At 47.4% G+C, this 19,585-nt stretch overlaps 1 protein-coding gene across 5 annotated transcripts in view; it reads left to right on the top strand.

Moving 5' to 3' along the window:
- TTBK1 (tau tubulin kinase 1) overlaps positions 1-19,585 on the top strand; it is a 97,695-nt gene that overhangs the window by 71,454 nt on the left and 6,656 nt on the right. For all 5 annotated transcript variants that reach the window (XM_063391746.1, XM_063391745.1, XM_063391744.1 and 2 more), the window contains one exon: positions 17,554-19,157. In XM_063391746.1, the coding sequence (XP_063247816.1) occupies positions 17,554-19,157 (1,604 nt within the window). The remainder of the gene's footprint in view (positions 1-17,553; positions 19,158-19,585) is intronic.

The raw sequence follows: 19,585 nt of genomic DNA, 5'->3' as shown, positions 1-19,585 counted from the left end.
GCTGTGAGGAAAGTCAAGTACAGAGGAGGCTCTGAATAGCCTGGGGCAGTTTCTGACCCAAATATTCTCACATATTAGGAATCTCCCTGTTCCAGAGTACAAGAAAATGGCTGCAGTGGAGCACAGATCTCATGGGAAGGCCTGGTATAAAGGGGGAACAGAAACTATGTCCTGTTCAAGCCCTTCTCTCTGTGCACCACTCCATCCTTCTGTTTAACAGAGCTCTGAGGGTTTACTTTAATGTATGCATTTCAGGGATTTCCTAATAAGACTCAGGGTTTTTTTAATGCGCTAGTGTGTGGATAAAGCTACAGAAATAGATAAAGAATGACTGGAAGAAAAGATTGAACCTGCGGTTCTGTTTACCTATTAATCCTGACATAGGATTGCTGTTACTGTTGGAAATCATTTAAACCCATACCTCGCAATGTAATTTAAGAGTCTGTCAAGTTCTTAAGTATGCTGAATAAATTCACTGATACTTGACAGGGATGGCAGCTTACGGCTGCCTTCTGCAGTGAAAAGACTTACGAGTGTTCACACGTGTGTGAGTTTTAGGAATTATTTCTGACTGTGCTCAGGTCTGTGCTCATAGGTATTTCTTGACTCTCAGTCTCCCCTGCTGCTAGGGCAGTTGGCATTGTACAAAATGTTGGGGGATTTGCCTGCCTAAAACATGCCTGTCCAAATGATTTCACATCGAAAAAGCCACAAGAGAAGTGAAAAATTAAAGTGGGAGATATTTACTCTGCTTTACCTATCCTTGAATATATTCTGCAGGGTTCAGAGAGCATTTTGCTCAGGCTGATTCTTACAGTTCTGGAGTTCATCTGATAGAAAAAGTCCCAGTGTGAAGAGGCACTAGCATATTTTTCCTCACCGAGTTAGCTGTCTAGTTAAAATCACTGTTTAAAATGATCTTCAGCCTATCTTCAGCCTCTTTTCTCACACAGCCAGGAGAGTGCCACAAGTGGACTTGCTTAAAATTGTCTGTGTCCAAGCCTGAGAGGGCAGCAGGGGAAGAGGAGCTGTGTCTGGGTTTCCTTTCCCTTCCACAGCCCTGTCTGTGGGCTGCTCCGAGGGAAGCTGGGGGAGCATTTCTCAGTGGTGAGAAATGGGCGCTGGCAGAGGGAAACACTCACTGCTCCTCACTCAGTGTGGTGCCCGCTGGTCTGGGTGTGATGCCTCTTGCAGATGATGGGATTCTTCCACAGTCAGCTCCTCTGTCTTCCCTCCACACGAGGAGAGAGGCTTGTCAGCTGAGGGAGAAGGATGAATATAGAGTTGGCCTCTTGTACTCTTTAGATTCAGGGTCCCTGTCCATCCATGTATTAGGAAAAAAGGACCAGCAAAAGGGTGGTAGTGAAAGTAATATTCACATATGTTTCTTATAGGAATATATATCAGGCAGTAGCAATCCAAACCTTAAGCTCAGTAGACATTCTTAATTACATTTTATATCTGTAGAATGTATCGATTTCTATCGATATCGTATTCTCTTGGGACTTCACATTCAAAGTGTGCTGTTGATCCTGTCCTGACAGAGCAGAGTAGGCCTGATGGAAGGTGGCCCAGCCTGATTGCTGCAAAGGGATGAAGGGGGCAGCACCCTCAGCATTGTTTGAGTAATTTAAGCATTAGAGCATCAGTGAAAGAAGGTGGCATGTCTGTAAGCTCAGCTTCATCCCAGAGGCAGCAATACCAAGTGCCCTTACACAGGGGGTGTTGTAATTGCTTCTTCGTGGCACGGGCAGGTTCCTTGGTGCTGTAGGAGAGGTCTCTCTGGGCAGCTGGGGTGATCTTTGCAATCTGAGAAGTCTTTACCTCATTGGGATGATCTATACCTCGGAAATCATACAGTATGCTGAACCCAAACATGGAACAAAAGTTAGGAATAAAAATTCCAGTAACGCTTAGTTGTGCAGCTTGCAAATAGCACACCAAGGGCTGAATTTCTACACTGTCTATGTAAAGAGGACATGGTTGTCTTTGTGAGAAATTAGAGCTGCTGTCTAGATTTTATTTGTCTCTCTCAAATACTCTGTATGACAGCATTACATTATTATTATCTGAGACTCTGATCTGTGCAGTGACATGCAGTACATTTAGGACTGTGAATAATTGCCTTTCACATTTAATGCCAACCACGAACTGAGTAGCTCTCAGGCGCTTCTGAAGATAAGATATCTGCCTCAAAGCACTGCAAAGATCTTGAAGGTGACAGGAAAGAGATGACACTGGATGACATTCAGCTCTTTGTCTAGTGCAAGGGCAACATCTCCAGTAAGGTAAGGAGAGCAGTTCTGGCTTAACGAAAACCCAGTATCGCCTTCCCACATTTCACCTGCAGAGACTTCCTGAAAAGAAATGCAGCACAAGGAAAGGAATGCATTTGCCATTTTCCCCTCCTTCCCTTACAAGGAAAAAAGTGATTCCAGGAAAAAAAAGCCCGGTTCTGCAGATTGACCCTTGTGAAAGCTAGTTTCATAAAAGAGGTAGAACGGGAAGAAAGGGCTTAGCACTTTCAGGATGAAGGATCTGAAGTCATTCCCCTAATGCCTTATTTCCATTCAGAGCATAAAGGGGAGGTAGGGACTGCAATGTCATCCTGACAAAAACAGTGGGTACGCTTCCTCCCTCTCCTGGCTACCCCAGGATCACAGAAGCAGAAAAGCAACCCAAGAGTGCATCTTCTCCTCATGTTCTCCTATGGCCCTGTGCTTTGAATTTCTCACTGAGAGGAGAATTATACTCTGCCTGCCTGTCCAGCTGCTGTCTGTCCACTGCTTACCAAAACTGGAAGCATTAACACTCCCCCTGCAGGTACTCAATATAAAAACGTATCAGGAGGCGAGCAGTGTAAGTGTGAGAAAAGTCTGCCAACAGCCCCCAAACTTGCTTTTTCAAATCCCTGCAGTGAGTTTTAATAAGAGTCATTGAAGGAGCCCCTGAGAACCTCTCACTTTGACATGCACATAATCATTTTAGCATTGTTTCACCTTTTATCATTCATGTGGTTTCCAGATGTGTTCAGAGTTTGACCCTTACCGGTGTGTAAGATGCATGAATAGCCTAGTGACGTGCCAAGATGAGCAGTGCCAGTGGAGCAGAGAGGTGAGGCGCGTGGCCTGAAGAGCCAGAGGAGGGGACAGAGCAGCAGAGCCTGGCACTGCTGCTGTCGCTCTGGTCTGCCTGTGGCTGGGGAGAGCGTGGCAGGCCTCCGTGGTGCCCGTGGCATCCCTGGGAACCGATAGCCAGCCGTAGGGAGCAGGGAGTAAGGCCCTGTGTAGAGCAAAAGCATTTTTCATCCGCCAGCGAAGATGTCCGCAGCATGCGCATCACAAACCAGGGGCGAGTCAAGTCTTTGCCTGACACCTTTTCCTCCACTCTTCTTGGTCTTTTTCAGTTGGAGGAGGACAGGCCTTCTCAGCACTCCCTCCCGAGGTACAGCCCCCTGAGAAGACTGGCGTCCTCCGTTTTCTCCTCCTCAACCCTGGAGACAGAACACTACCCTCACGTTGGTGGCACTTTCATACAGCGCAGCCGTTCGGCGGAGAGCAGCCCCGTGCGCATGCCCCACCGCAGGCACATGCCCCTCACGGCAGGAAACCACAGACTCATGCCTTCCGTGCTCCGCATTTCCAGGTCCCAGCTGCAGCAGGTGTGGGCCCGCTTCACACACAAAACATAGCCTGTTCAGGGAAGCAGCAGCCTCCATAATGCAATAATAGATCCCACCCGCCCACAGTGTGTCACCACTCAATGCAATACCGAATCCCAGACAGCACTGGCCTAAGGTACTGTAACTTCCAAAGCCCCTGCAACCAGAGCCACAGGAACTGAGAGCATCTGCCTTTCTAAAGCTCCCGGCAGCCCGAGCCAGGGGCGGCAGCAAGGCGGAAGATGCCAGCGCAGATGGTGAAGGAAGGTGTGGTGTGTGACAGAGGCGGATGCCAGGGCTCAGCTGAGACTCCTGCTCGCGCGTCCTGCGGCCGCGGGGTAGGCGGCGCGGGGCTGCCTCACCGAACACGCGCAATCCGCTGACAAATACGGTCAAGTCATGACTGGAATGGAGAGACTGTGGAGGTGTCAGCAGCGTTACCTTCCTCAGCAGATCGATTCAAGCATCCCTGTTGGTGTCTTACACTGGGCCGAATCTGTAGGCAGTTTTACTCCATCTAGACATAGGCAGACTCCCACTCAAAGCTCGCCTGAGGCAGGACCTCAGGTTTGTCCCTCTTGTGGAGTTACAATCATGTATCTCTTTGTTGCTTTGGCTTTGGAAATCCCCTCGCTTTTGTTGCAGTTTGGTTTCCATACAGTGACCGCACGTTTCCGTCTCTCTGGCCGTGCCTCTGTTACCTGACAGAGGGACCGCTTGTCTGCTCTCCACTCCTAAGCTGCTCCAAATTTTCCTACCTGCCCCCAGAGGCACTGACTGTCGAGTTGGATAGCAAAGATTTTCTTACTGATCCAGCTGTATATTACAATGTTTTTAAATTCCAGAAATTTTAGGCAACTGCAGCTTTTCAATGGCAGAGCAGTCCTGCTTCTTGGCCTTGCTTGGAAATGCCTGTGATAACAGATCTCATTTGAGAAATAAAGTGGCCTCAGCTCCTGGTATACAGAGCCCATAAAGCCCTTCACTAAAACTGTGAATCTCAAAAGAAAAGGGAGATGAAAGTTAATTTAAATTGTCATGAGTATCTTTATTTCCTGTGTTTGCAGAAATATGTTGCCCTTCTCAGCAGAGCTGCGGTGTCAAACACCAGACTGTGTGAAGGCTTTGTGGAGTTCAGTGAATGTAGTGTCTTCTGTTGCCATGAGCCTTTGGTCTCATCCTCTGGGAGAACAGGCAGCAGGGATGTTAAGGGGCAGCAGGAAGGGTCATTGCTGTGCTCAGGGCTCTAGGGAAGTGCAAGTCCAAGGCAAAGTACTGTGCAGAAAATATCCAGCATGGGATGCAGGCAAGAAAACATGCAGAAAGCTCAGACAGATGTGCAGACGGGTTGGAGTAAGTGTGGGTGTTGGCAGGGAGTTGTGACATGGAGGTATCACTGCGTAGGTAGGTGTTTCCAGTGGGCTTACAAGGAACAATCCCTCCCAAGCAGAGCTTTCTGTAGGTACATCTGCCCTGCCTGAGGGGCCCTCAGTGTTAGATTCACCCTGCCCTAGGGGAGCCCAGGTAGCACAGCCCCAGACTGGGAGGTGGTGCCTTCTGAAGCTGCCGGGACCTGGCCCGGTGTGTCTGCAGGACATGGCCTGACGGGCTGCCACAGCATCCTGGAGGGTGCAGGGATGGAGATGGGGCAGCACACTCTCCTTGAGAAGATTCAGCTGTGACCAGACTCTGGCCAGTCATTCCTGAATCAGTGACACCAGTTTCTTTTGATTAGCCCCAAGAACGTGTACAAACAGGGCAGTTTACTGTTCAGACCAAACTTTTATCTGCAATCTTTTCATGAGCTTTATTTTTTAAAAAGGTACTGGGCATTGCCAGAAATACTTGGGTTGAATTAACCACTAGCCTAATCCTGTTTGGCGTTTCCCATGTCAAGCACAGATACCAGAAAGAGCAAGGCTTTTCTCTTCTCAAAGTGACATAAGAAGGTATGATTTCCTTAAGTACACTCTGCTGTGATGTTATTTTTTTCCATCTTCAATAGAGACTTTAATGGAAGAACAGATTCCAGAAAAAATTGAATTTATGAAAGCACTAGACTTAAATTATTAAGTAACTCTTAATAATTTTTGTTCGTGGTGTCCAAAACACTGATGTTCTCTTTTCAAGGTCAGTTTTAGGAATTAAAATTACTCTCGTTCTATTTTTAAAGAAAGATCAAACAAATTTTAGTTTTGCCAGTCAGAAAAGGGAACAAACTAGATAACTCTGTGTTTATAAACTCTAAGCCTTTTGTTCAGACAATAACAATGACTAGCCAATACGTAGCTCCATAAATAAATTTCAAAGGTCAGTAATCTGTCTAATGCTAGTCATCATCATGCTACTCACATAAACTTGATACTGCTCTTCTAAGTTCAAAAATCTGATTTATAAAGATGGTGGGTTTATATAGGCTTCAGTAAGACTTTCTTCCAGAGAAAATAATTAATAAATTGAAAGCTAACTAGACAAACAGAATATGTTTATATGTTGCTATCTCTTACAAGAGAGGCTTCTTCTCATTAGGACTCCTGCCCTTAACTCAGTGCTACTCCGTGCCTCTAGTGGCTGTCGAGAGGAACAGAGAAATCACTGAGGAGAAGGTTTGCAGTGACACAAGGTGGGTAGTTGGATAAAACACTCCTGACAGAGCAGCTCCGCAGAAGGGCCTGAATTGCTTGATAAACTGCTTGTGTTGACAGTAATGATGGCATCCACACAGAGACAAGGTCATGTGTGGAGTATGAGAGAAGCTGTGCCCTGGGAGGTGCTGTCTCCCAAAATGAGGTGGCACTGGAGTGAAGTGATTAGCTGCATCTAAGTTCTCACTAGGCTGCTGCAGGAAAAAAAAAAACAAAACACATTCTTCTTCGGTGTATCAGCAGGAAAATGGAAGATTCTGAGCAAAGGGAGATCTTTTGTGGTGGTGAGATCACTACCAGACACGCAGTCTGCCACTGAATACAAAAGTAAAGAGTGACACGATTGCTGTTTAGGTGTCTCTGCCTGAATAGAGCAAGAGGGGTTTTAACCTGCCAGGCAAAGATGTGAGGCTAAGTGCTGGAAGATAAAATTGCATAGGTAAACCTATAAGCAAGCTGCTCATTTTAAAGACATAAAGCGTGTGGTAAACACTGAAATACATTATTAAAAGACACTGAATTCTTTGCTGTTCAGTCTCTGTAAGGTGGGATATTAGTTTCTAAACCAATCCTGTTAAACCATCGAATTTGGGCCCTATACCAGAATAGCTGGATATGTTGCTGTCACCTGGATTTTATGGGAAGTCTTATTTCATGATCAGTATGGCTTTTACAATTTAATTCTGAACAAATTAATTGGTGCTAATGGCTGGAATCCTGATGTTAAAGTATTATGCAAAAAGTATTAAAAACAGTCAATTTAAAGGGTTTTTTTAACATCTTCATCTAATGCTGTATTAATTACTATGGAATCTACATACTGTTGAGGAACAGTTGGCAAATTAAAGAAATGTGAAAAGAGGTCTTTTTATATATATGGAAATGTAATAAATTAATATTGAAACTAGTTGCACTGCAATTCTAAAAAAAAACCTTATGTAGATTACATTTATATTGCATTTATTTATTGTGTTTAATTTATAATGACTGCAATTATAAATGTAAATATGTCCCAAATCAGTTGGCAAAAAACCCAACCGATGGAAGGCTGTTGACATGAAAATTGATCGTGGGGCTGCGGGCTGAAAAGTTAGTTGCCCTAGTTATTTGTCCTTTTATGTTTGGTAGGGTTTTTTTAGTTCTTCAGATGGAATAAGCCAGTGGGAATCAACACCAGTGAAATAAAATTCCCTTTCAGCATCAGACCCTTGGGCAGATTGTGTTCATCAGCAGGGCCCAAGGGCGGGATTTGCATCCTTAGGGAAATGCCCTTCTTTTACTTCCCATTGTACCCAGCACTTGTTCTCCTCAGAGTCCAAACTGGAAATGAGCATTTGCCACTCCCTCACAGAGATCATCGCCATCAGGACAGGAAGCTTTGCTGGGATCTCATGATGTACTTCAGTGAGCAAATGTTCATCATTTTTATACACATATAAAAGCCATCTTTTTATATCTTGGCCTCTTGGCTCCTTTCGCTTTTTTTCTATGCAGAACGGGAGATGTTTCCAATTTATTGCTCTCTCCTCAGCCTCCTTCCCTCAGAAAGGAGCTCATGAGATGATTTCTGTGAAAACGTTACTGTAGATGCTCGGGTTGTGCTAGCACCGGGTAAATGTGGTGCTGCCAGCACGCAGTCGCTTTCAGGGGAGGCAGTTCTGGTGGGAGGGGAATGACTGAAAATAGGTTGCACTGACACAGGTGCAGTTCTGCAGATGCCAGTTTTTGTTAGGAGCATCCTCTTGGTACCCCCACGATGACAAAGTCCCTGGTGTGAGCCAGACCTTGTCTGTCATTCCCATTCTTTTCCAGTGCTGTTGGGGGGCAGGCATGTGAGAGAGTTACTGTGCATCACCTCTTCCACTGTTCAAAGTCTCTTTTGCTGCAGTGATGACAGAAAGTAAGATAGAAATGCCCTGTAAAACAGCCATATGGGTGATAGAAGCCCATCCTTACGCTACCTCTTCATGATGAAGTCGCTCCTGTCCTACCACGCCTTCTCTTTGTTGTATGTCTGAACCTGGGCATTGTGGTGGCCCAGGCTGCTGCAGGACTGTTCTGAGAGAGACAGGCTTGTTCACAACTTGTGTTTGCTGGGCTGAAGGGCACCTGACACTCCCCCTGCCCAGGATGGAGAACCTGTGCTTGGGCAGTGGCCTCCAGGCTGCATTGAGATGGGGCAGCTGATGTTCTCCTCTGGGGTCTCATCGTTGGTCTGTGAGCAGAGACATTGCTCAGCAGCTGCCACCCAAATCTGAATCTGGGTGCCAGAACAGAGCAGAGAGCTAAAGCACCAGGCTGCTGGTACCTGCACATGCAGTGCCCCCTCCACCTTACTGACAAGGTCTCTTAGTCTGGTTGCCTCTGTTCCGACTTGCCTCTCCCATCCCTTCCCCACATGACAAAATCTTTTGGCTCTGCCTTGGCTGCCTGTGTGTGTCCCACTCCACACGTCGGGAAACGCCGTGGTTTGCCTCCGTTGCCATTCCTGGAATCTCATCCCCCGCGTCCTTGTTGCATCCCTGGGTACCTGCACTGCCTTCTGCCTTTGCCATTCCCCAGAACTTGCAGAGCATGTCTCCTGCACTCGTTTCTTACGCATTGCATAGCTCACGGTGCCCCATACAATCCCTAGAGCCCTTGGAGCAGCCAAGGGCCTTCCCTCCCCTGACTTCCTTGGAGGAAATGGGAAAAAAATGGCACATTTTGGCCACTGGAGCAGTCTCAGCTCTACATGGAGTCTCTGTGAGGACCACACTCTTTAAAGGCAGCTTGATTTCAAAAATGAGAATGGAATATGCCTTCCATTTTCAGGGCAGTTGCATGAGTTTCAAGTCCTGGAATCCTTAGGACGTAGCAAGCTCCCCCAGTTATTGTGTGCCTTAGCAGCTAAATTTAGACAGCTGGCAATGCTCCTTCCCATAAGACACAGGTGTCATCTGCATTTGCAAACCATCTCAATAGCTGGCTGAACACCACTTGTGTCGTGAGCGTGTCTCTAAGCTCTGCTTAAATCAGTGCCTGGTCTCTGTGAGTCACAAATGTCGCAACGCCAGTTGCAAACTCTTCGAGTTCTTCCAAACTGATGTTTTCTGGGCAATTTGACTGTCCCCATTCTCCAGCCTGGGAGCTGGGAGAGTGGGGAGGTTTCAGATCAAGTAGGGTATTGCAGGCAGCCAGGAGAGGGCAATTCTAAGTGCAACAGATCTGACACTCTTCATTAACTGTAAACTTTAACACACCAGTGTTTCCTCCCGTTGCCTCTCTTCAACTGGGGGTATCACAGACTGGTGGATTCTGTCTTGGGGATTGGTGTCCTTTACTTTGCCACATATGATGACTGTTCCTCCCCTATCAAGCCTGTGCCACTGCCATTAGGCCACCAAAGTGTCTTGTTGTTTTAAACAAGCTCTTTGTTTCTTCTGCAGTTCTGTTTGACACCCAGCTCTGCCCAGCTGCCTCTGGAGCAGCCAGACCCGGGTGTTACACGAGAAAGCAGCATGCCTTTGAGAACAGTCAACGATGCTTTTTCCTTTTTGCTGTGTTTTTTAGATACAGGACCTCTGGAAAGAGGCCTGTTGCTTGAACTAATCAGCCATAATACGCAAAGGTGTTTCCAGCACCTTCCCCAGCCCATTCACGGGTACAGAGCTTGAGTGGCTTTCCAGTAGCTGGGCTGTTTCTTTTCCAGAAGTGGCTCTCAAGCCAGTGAACACACACCTCTTCTAACTCACCTAGGCTGTGAGCACTTGAATGAGAAACAAAACCAGTGTCATTTATCTCTGCTCTGTGCTTCAAACATTTCTTCCAAAGATTTCCCTTTGGAGTGTTTATCTACCTCATTTGTCTTTTGTTTCAGTAGCATTGCCAGGCTTTGGTGCCACCTTCGCCGCTGACTGCCCCAAGGTGTGCAGCCTCTTTTGGGAGTCTTAGTGATCTGCTTTGTAGTAAAAGCCTTCTGCAGTCAGAGAGACCCTTCTGCAGTCTGGGAAACCAGAGCAAACACCTCAGTTTACCCTTCCAGAGTTTATTCAGAAACAACACTCGTGGTATTCATGCCTTCCTATGGCCTGTTAAAGATCCCCAAGTGCTTCGTTTGTCCCATGAGTCACTTCCCTGCTGTTTGACATGGGGGAGTCAGCAGCAAAAAAAGCCTTTTCAGAACATGTCAGGGTGAAGCCAGATGTTTGGTTGCACAAAGGGAATTTCAGGAGGCTGAATATTTTTTCATAATCTGTAAATTGTCAGGACAGTAGGTGGGACCTGTATACCAAATACAACGAATATCACTGAGGCATTTATTTGACTGTAAATCACCAGGAACTTCCCTTGCTCTCATGGAAAAATGCACTATTTGAATCCGGTGCTGTGATCCTTTGTAAATAAATTAAGGCAAGAAAACACAACCGTTGCTAGTTCACTCCTCCCTTGTAAAGTAGCTCGAGAATAGGATGCTCTGTGAGACGGAAGGTCAGAAAGCATGAAAAGAGGTGTTCAGTCCTTTTCCTGCTTCCTAGTGTCCTTCCCTCTCACACCGCCAGCGATCTTCCATGATGTGTATCTGTGGAACTCTAAGAGCTGGAGAGCAGCACGAGATTATTCTTGAAAACAGAGCATTTTCTACTGCTTATCTGGGGGCATTGGTGACAGATACCAGCCGTGTTTGTCCAGTGGGTCTGGCATCTCTTCCTTAGGCTACGTGGAGTCTCTGTGGTACCCAGGCACATTTGTGTTACAGTAACTGACGCAGTTCTGCGTCAGTGACTGAATTTATTTATATTTTCAACTGCTGGGTTATATGAATGACACATTTTATTAATGGTTGTCATTAGAGATTTATTCATGACACTCTCAGAACTTTACCTGAAGCTGAGACCATTTTGCTACTTTCACATTGAATAAGAAAGGGCTCTTTCATCCTAATCTACTCAAAAGATAAGCTTTTGTTTTTATTTTTGCTTTCCTTGTTTCCCTTGGTAATAATGGGAAAAAACAACTTGGAGATAGCTATCATATATTTGTCTAGCTCTGCTTGGCAGTAACAGATGGGCTGCAAGAGGCTAGCTGGAAAAAACAAAATTGCATTTCCTAGCAGACAAGGTCCGAAGCCTTTAAAATCGCGGATAATTTGCAAACCCCTAAAATCCTGTTAGTGTTCATTGTGAAAAAAGTTGCCCCCGTTATTTCTCAGCTGGAGAACACGGGGTACCTTTTTCTGACCCGCTTCCCTGTAGTTGCCAGCTCTGCCCAGAGTGACTGGAAGAGCCAGTAATTTCTGGAGAGGCTGACCAAAGTACGCCAGCTGTGCTCCCTGATCCCATTGCTGTCCCCGGGATGGTGTTGGGGTGCTCCCGTTTCTGGTTGTCTGTCTGTGTGTCTGTGTCTGTGCGTGACCCGCGCGTGGTCCTGCCTGGCACAGGAGTTTCTGTGCCAGCAGTGGCCGCACTTTGCACACCCCCAAGTGCTGGAGAGGCTGCTGCAAAGAGCAAATCTCAGCCACCTGCAGACGGGGTCTGTCGGCTCAGTGGTACCCCGGCCTCCTCTGCGTGCTGCAGGTCTGATCCCAGCAGCCTGGCCTAGCCAGGGATCTTCACTCAGTGTGGTGGGACATAAATACACATCTCCCCTTTTGCTGTCCGCCAGTGGCAGAGTATTCTGGTGATGAGAACAGTGCTGGCACTTGGGACATCATTTATAGTATGCAAACTCCTGTTTTGGGTAATACTAAGATATGAAACAGAAAGGCTGCTTGTGGCACTATCTTGCTTTTTGTTGCGTTTTTATGCCACGTGTTTTGTGTTGGGTTCACTATAACACCTGCATTGGCGTTTCCAGGGGACAGTGCAAAGATTAATTTCTGGGAAATGTTTCTAAATGTTATTTGCTGTATTGCAACTTCTTTATATCACACCTGCCATTGAAAAAAATGATGTTACAATGAATGTACATTTTGAACAAGCTGCTAACCATGTAACCTGGGGATTGGAAGCAACCCCCATTTTACATTCACTTGCATGTCTTTTAGTGTTCAAAAAGAAAATGCTTTATGTTTTGGAGGTTTTATTTTTTCATATGCAAAGTGGTTCAATGAGTTACCTCATCTAGTGCACTTGCCTCGTAATAATCCCCAGGGTTTCTTCCAACAACTCCAACAAGTTTCTCAGTTTAATTATGAGTGCAATTAATTATCTGGCGACATGAAACACACAATAATGGCAAATTTCCTCTGAACGAGTCAGATAAGGAGCATTTCTGTGGGATTCTTGCCCCTTCAGCTTGGTCTTTCCTAGAAAACCCCTACCAGATCAGGTTCTTATTCAGCGCTGCTGACTTCTGGTTATTTTCATGGTTTAGGAAGATGTTTAGCTTTCAAAATAGTCTTCTTCTTTCTTGCTGCTATTAAGTTGCCTTTACAGTTAGGGACTAGAGGAGTTTTTGGATTATCATTTCCTTCCACTTGGCTCGCCATCTCCCGAGTGTGCAGTGGGTGATGGAAGTGGAGTGGTCTCCGTGTCCGCTCAGGCAGGGAGCCCTGCGCTGTCTCTCCTGGAGACACTGCTGGGTACAGAGCTGGCAAGCTGAGGGCAGGCATCCCACCCTCACAGAGCTTTGCTTCCATCCGAGACGCCGGGAAAACTGGCACAAACCTGACACACGAAAGCACAAACAGGGAGGAGCAGAGCACTCACCCGGCACAGGCATTGGATTGTCCTATTCACCTTGGTAAAAAGAAGGAAGAAAAAGGCTGTGGAGCGTTGATGGTGAGGTGCTGGCTAGAAGAACATCTCTGACATTTATGGTGCTGATTCTTGGAACACGGAGATCCTGCAAGTAAGCATGGCAGCTCTAAGAGCCCTGCTACTTTTACCTCATCTGATGCTGGTTTGAGGAATGAGCTGCTTCAGAAACTCAGATTCTAGGTTTTTTCCCACACACTTTTGTCAATCCTGCCAGATCTCCCAGTCCCAATCAAGCTTAGTCTATGTTGGCAGAGGATAATGTCACTTCCAGGATATGCTAAGGTCCGGATAGTATCCAAATAAAAGCTGTTACAGGGAAGACTGAGCTACAGCTCTTGCTGTCTGTGTGCCATCTGCCTCTCTCAGGACTAAGGCCTCTTCCCACTCCCAGTGGAACAATTAATGTCGTGTTGAGAACTTGATTTCTGCTTCTCAGACTTTTCAGCTCCCATGCAGAATCTCAGGGACCAGCATATCCTTCCTTTGCATTACCTTGTGTCACCTGTTAGACTTGTGTTGCTGCTAAGCAGGAGAGTCCAAACCATATGTAACCAATTGCTGCGTGAGTAGCAGGTGAATGTGGGTTTCTGTGGGCATTGCTACCGAGGGGAGACAGAATCTGCTGTAGGGAACCTGCTGTGCTTCCTGGCTGGCTTGAGAAGCTCCCGTCTGCTGGGACCTGAGCTTGCTTGACCAGCGGATCCCAGTGCAGTCCCTTCAGGCAGGTCTCCAGCATTAGGAGGTCCAGCAGAAGGGATTCCTCAGGCTGCCAGGGCTCCTCGTGGGCTGCGAGGGACAGGAGGTTTGCAGAAGCCGTGGAAGTTGGTCTCAGGGGGAAGGCAGCAGGGAGATGGAGGGACACAGCCTGCTGTAGCTTTAAATGCAGTACTGTGTAGGGATCCGTTTGGAAGGACGTAGTTGACTAAAGGGATCCAAAGCTTGTTTTCCTCGAGTCTTTTTATTCTTCCTTATCTCATCCCTTTAGAGCCTAAGGTCAACCCCTTTTTGTACTGCAATAACACTGTAATATATGCTTGCACTAATTCTTCTGGTATACCAAGCATGCAAGACCAATTTAAAGCTTTTTTTTCAGAAGAAAAAGACTGTATTATTGTGTATATAAAAATACTGAGAGAGAATTTGAATTCTGTCTCCTGTATAAAAGCATGCATTGATTACCTGTATGTAGATCATGCTGTAAATGCTGCAGAGTACTGTAAAATCCTACACTTGAAACCACAATGAACAGGCAATGTCATCAAAAACAAATGAAACAGAAGCTGTGCAATGGATTTTGTGCCTTTTTTAAATCCATGTATGTTAATCCAGACAATCGGGAAAAAAAAAAAAAAAAAAAGAAAAAATGAACAAACAAAAAAAGAGCTTGTATACTACCAAAACCTTATTAAAGAATCAAAGGCAGCATCTTGTTGATGGCTGGGGTTTTTCTGCTTTCTTTCTTTGTTTTCCTACTCCGTTTGCTCTGGGAAGGTGTTCCCTGCACACCCTTGGGTACGTGGGAGCACTGCACAGGGAGTTGGAGGAGATCTGGTGGAACAGTGAGAGTTCCATGATTGCTTATGCAAGTGATCACTAAAAACTTGCAGTGAAGACACATCTGGGAATAGAAACAAAGTTATGTGACTGTTAGAGATGTGTTTTATGCACTTTGGGAAGGCCACGCTGTGATTTCAGTTCAAGGATTCTGTTACCTGTGCAAAGGGTGGTGGAAGTTTCCCTCAGGCAGAAGAACACAAGACTCCAAAGGCAGAGAGCAGTTTGTGCAGTGATGGTCTGGGAGGAAGAGCCTGGGCAAGGCTGCAGTCCCAGAGGGTTCTACAGGGAGAGTCCCCTGTTCTGCTGGGAATTCTAGGGAGTGTCAGGCAGGATTCTTCTGAGTCTGCCTTCTGCAAGGTCCAAAGCTTATCTTCTCCATGCCTCAAAGGGTGTTTGAGTTTGCCCCTGAGAGGCTGCCAGTGCCTGTCAGGCTCTGCAGAGGGATCAGTGATGGGCATGGACTGAAACAGAACTGTGGATGGAAGAAAAGCCTGGATTCCTGAATTTATGTGAGATAAATATCGTGAGGGGTTTTTTTCCTGTACCTAGTTGATTTTTGCTTACAAGAGATGGGAGACAAAAATAATCCCAAATTCTAAAGTAAAAGGGAAAAATTATTAGGCTTATGTGGGAAACTGTTCCCTTTCCCCCACATCAGTGCAGAGCTGCTTAGGAGAGCAGGCTTTTCTGGAGGACACCGAGCCCGCTCTGTACCACGTGTTGCAATAGGGGTATAGAAATTTTGACAGAAAATAAACTCACTTGTCCTCAGGTCCCGCACATCCTTAGAGATCAGAGGGGCTGGGTGTGGCTGGGCTTAATTGCTAATTATTCCCAATTCAGCAGTGTGGGTCTAGCTGAGTTCAAGAACTTCTGCAGGCACAGATTCACAGAGACAGAGAATGTGGTGTTGACATTATGGGTCTGATTGTGTTCAATGAGAACTTGATCACAAATTCACAGATCACGGATTCATAAATAATGCAATTTATCAATACTATAGATCTGGCCAAGTTAACTAAGAACTTCCGTGGTTCAGATTCATGGATGGTGCTTTTTCTTTGCCCCAATGCCCCCCTTCTTTTATACTGTAATTGTTAGTGCTTTCCAAAGGGATGGAAGAATTACACGTCACAGGTGGGATTTTGGTGGCTGCCATCATAGAAGAAAGGTATGCCCTTCTTGTCTTCCTTTGCATTCTAAGGAGTGTGAAAGTTCATGTGCAAGTAAGGCTTAATGAAGGTCTTGGTTACTTTAGATCGGAATTTAAAGTTGATACGAAAGGTGAAATAATCACTTTAGTCCTCCTCCATCCACTGAGGCAGCACTTAGTGGTGCTCCAGAGAGTCTTTGCACATCTCCTAATCTTCTTAATGGACCAGAGTTACAACACTGGAGGAGCTGTGGAGGGTGAAGGGGGAGGCTGAAGGCTGGCACTGAAACAATTTTGGGCTGTGAGTCCTCCACTTCACCCCAGACAAGATCCAGTGTTTTGCCCTTGCTCAAGCCATGGGCAGGGTGGGTGAGGGGCCCACCATCATCAGTTTGTCACCGACATAAACCAACACTTAGCACTCGTCACACTGTGCACCCCATGGCCACAGCCACACAAACAACGGCCTTTGTTGCACACTGAGGGACATCATGGACTGCATTTTCTTTTTCTTGACCACAGGGGACATTTAAGGTTCATTTAATTTCATATAATTGATTTTTGGTATCTCTCTAGAGTGATTCCTTTTCCTCCTCTTCCACGTCTTTTATTTCCATCCACACAGATTTTATCTGGCAGATTATTACCTGGGTTATCATTGATAATAATCCACAAAATGTAATAATTACAACACAAACTAATAACAAAGGCGCTGTCGAATGCCGCAGGACAGCGCAGATGTTTGGAGCCCTGCTGTTCATGATGAGGACTTGTCAAGGGTGACATGTGATGCATTATTGACCAGTTGATTTTATGGAGAGGTTACAGTTTGCAAGGCCTAGCAGAAGTGTGCTGTAAATGATTTGGGTTTAAATCCATTCTGCAGAGTGGCGCTGACGTGATTTTCATTTGCAAACGATTGTTAATTAGGCCATGCTTGACAGGCATTTCCTATTCATTTTGGCCTTGTTTGGTGAAGTGTGTGCATGTGTGTGTGAGCTACTGTTTTTCCGTAGGATCATTTGTAATCTTTTCACAGCCTGCACTACCACAGGAGCAGTGCCCCCACCGCCCGTCCTGTGTGCCCTTCCCTTCTCCTGGCTGGACACCCCAGGGCCTGGTGGTGACACTTCATGTGCCAGCTTTCCTGACTTGCTGCTGGTTTCAGTGAAAGCAGAGGCCTGCAGGAGACAGGGCTAGAGGGCTGTGGGAGCAGAAGGGGAGATGGATGGTGCACCAGGAGAACACAGCAGCACTGCGAGTGTTACTGCCCCACTGGTGGTAATGGAGAGTGATCAGGAAACTCATCTAGCCCCGAGGTGCCCCTCGAGTTCACCATGGCCTGGGCATAAAAGAGAGTTGCTAAGTGGTTCCTGTAAGGAAGGAGTGATTATGTAAATATAGAAATACTGAAATAAACATGTAAATGCTGAAGAAGATGGAGAAATGTGACAAAATCCTGAGGAATTGCTTGAAAATGGTTCTGTTAGGTCCAGGTTAAAGACTGCTAACAAAGGAACTTCTTTGGCACACGTCTTTTCCTTCATTGATAAGGATCTCTGAACCTCTCTTTGCTAAGGTTTGTATGAATCAAATGATAGAGTGATGCTCTATCTATAGATATATAGATATCTATAGATAGATAGATGCTCAGGCATGTATTTTGGAAGCATGATGGATTAGATGCTTTCCATTTTCCAGGACTCTTCCTGCTGCTGTTGGTCCTGATGTCTTCTCTCTCAATGCTGTGTCTGAATGCTAACTTACCCCGTTCTTTTCACATTTGTCTTCCTGCAGGCATACATGCTGAAGTCATTTGAAATGAATGGCCTGCCCAAGGCAGTCCCTTTAAGTTTGCCTTACCAAGACTTCAGAAAAGATATGTGCAACTACTGGGAAAAGCCGAGGTTATCCCAGCGGATAAAGAAAGTTGATTTCTCAAATATTGTCTTGACTGCCCCTTGCAAACCTCTGGAACCTTATCTGGAAATGAATGGAAAAGAGGAGGAGGAGGGAGAGGAGGAGGAGGAAGACTACGAGGAGGAGGAAGATGAGCAGGATGAGGGAGAGGAGGAGGAGGAGGGCAATGAGATTGACATGCACAGCGATTCCAGCAGCGACCTGAGTCAGAAGAGCACGGAGCGCAGCCAGGAGTGCGCGCCGTCCACGCTCCTGGCTGATGACCAGAAGGGGTCCAAGGGTCGAGCGTCCACTGCTGATGGGGACCTGGAGCTGGAGGAAGGCTCAAAAACATTAGTGCTGTTTTCACCAGGTGATCTGAAGAAGTCTCCAGTGGCCGCAGACTTACCTCCAGAGGTCGATCTGGGCACTCTTGCCGCACTGACACCTCAGAGCGAGCGGCCGCAGCCCATGGGGAGCCAGCTGGACGTGTCTGAGCCAGGGACCCTGTCCTCAGTCCTGAAATCTGAACCAAAGCCTCCCGTGGCAGTGGCTACCGCCTCCTCCCCGTTCACCAAAGTCGAGCGCACGTTTGTGCACATCGCTGAGAAGACCCACCTGAACGTGATGTCGTCCAGCGGGCAGCTGATGCGGCACGAGGAGCACGGCCCCGCGGGGCAGTTCGAGGAGGTCATCGTCGAGGAGGAGCTGGAGGACAACCTGGCGCTGGTGGAGAACGGGAGCATTCACTCCGGGCTGGAGGGGGCAGAGACTGAGAGCTGCGTGCTCTCCGTCAATCCCGTCGAGACCGCCTCGGAGGCGGCGGGGGCGCAGCCGGCCCTTCCCAACGGCGTGCCAAAGCTTCCCGAGGACAGGCCGGAGCTCCCCGGCAAAGCGGGGCTCTCGCTGGATCTGGAGGAGCCTGACAAGGTGGCTCCAAGGGAGCCTGGCCTCGAGAAGGCAGCGTCGGTGACGGAACACCTGAAGCGAGCAGAGACCCTCCCCGAGACACCGCAGCAGGGCCCCAGGAGGCCGCCGGGCTCCAGGTATAGAAGTCGGATACCCATTTTGTTCTCTGAGGAGGACACTGGCTCAGACCTTTCCACTTCACTCTCGGCCAAAGAAAGGCTTTATAAGAGGGCAAAGCAGCCCGACCTGGCTCGCCTGGTGATGGAGAAGAGACAGAGCCGCCTGCTGCGGCTGGCCTCGGGTGCCTCCTCCTCGGCCTCCTCCAGCGACGAGCGGCGCCGAGCCTCCGAAACCCTGTCAGCCACCGGCTCCGAGGAGGACACCCATGACTCTGAGGACTCCATCCCACGGAAGGGAGGGAAGAAGGCTGCGCTGCCGGGCAGGGAAGAGAGAGCCACAAGCACAAGAAGCAGAATTCCTCGTCCTATCGTGCCAGTGAAAACCCCGCTGGAGGTGGGGAGGTCGGAGGGCTCTGTGGCCACTGCAGTGGCAGGGCTGTGCAGCTCCCCGCAGGACGCAGCTGCTGCCTGCAGGTAAGAGCAGAGGGGTGAGAAATGCAAAGAGCTGGGCTTGTCCTGATGAGACACAGCCAGGACTTTGCTCACCTCCCATGACTTGATCCTTTACTCAGCTTGAATGCATAGTCCATCCTTGTTTGCTACAGTCATTTCAGCCTGCAGGTGTGTGAAATACTCACCTCTCTGTGTTCTTTTTTTAAAGCCTCTCTTCACTTGCCCTGGCTTTGAGACCTTTCCTTTTACAAGCGCTTCCACTTGGTCTGATAAGAGCAGATGCCCCCATTGTTGGGCTCTCAGTTTTGCAGCACAGCCATGACTCTGCAGAGAGGCCTGGCCTGAGCATTGCAATGAGAGCTGCAAGGGCAGTGAGGATGCCAGCTGGGGTGGCCTCAGTTGGTTTATCTTCCATCACAGTTACCATCAGAGGCTGACTGGTGCAATCC

Source organism: Prinia subflava, chromosome 2, assembly GCF_021018805.1.
Source record: "Prinia subflava isolate CZ2003 ecotype Zambia chromosome 2, Cam_Psub_1.2, whole genome shotgun sequence".
NCBI classification, from domain to species: Eukaryota; Metazoa; Chordata; class Aves; order Passeriformes; family Cisticolidae; genus Prinia; species Prinia subflava.
Note: the sequence above shows the minus strand (reverse complement) of the source record. Positions and strands in the feature narration are given on the sequence as shown.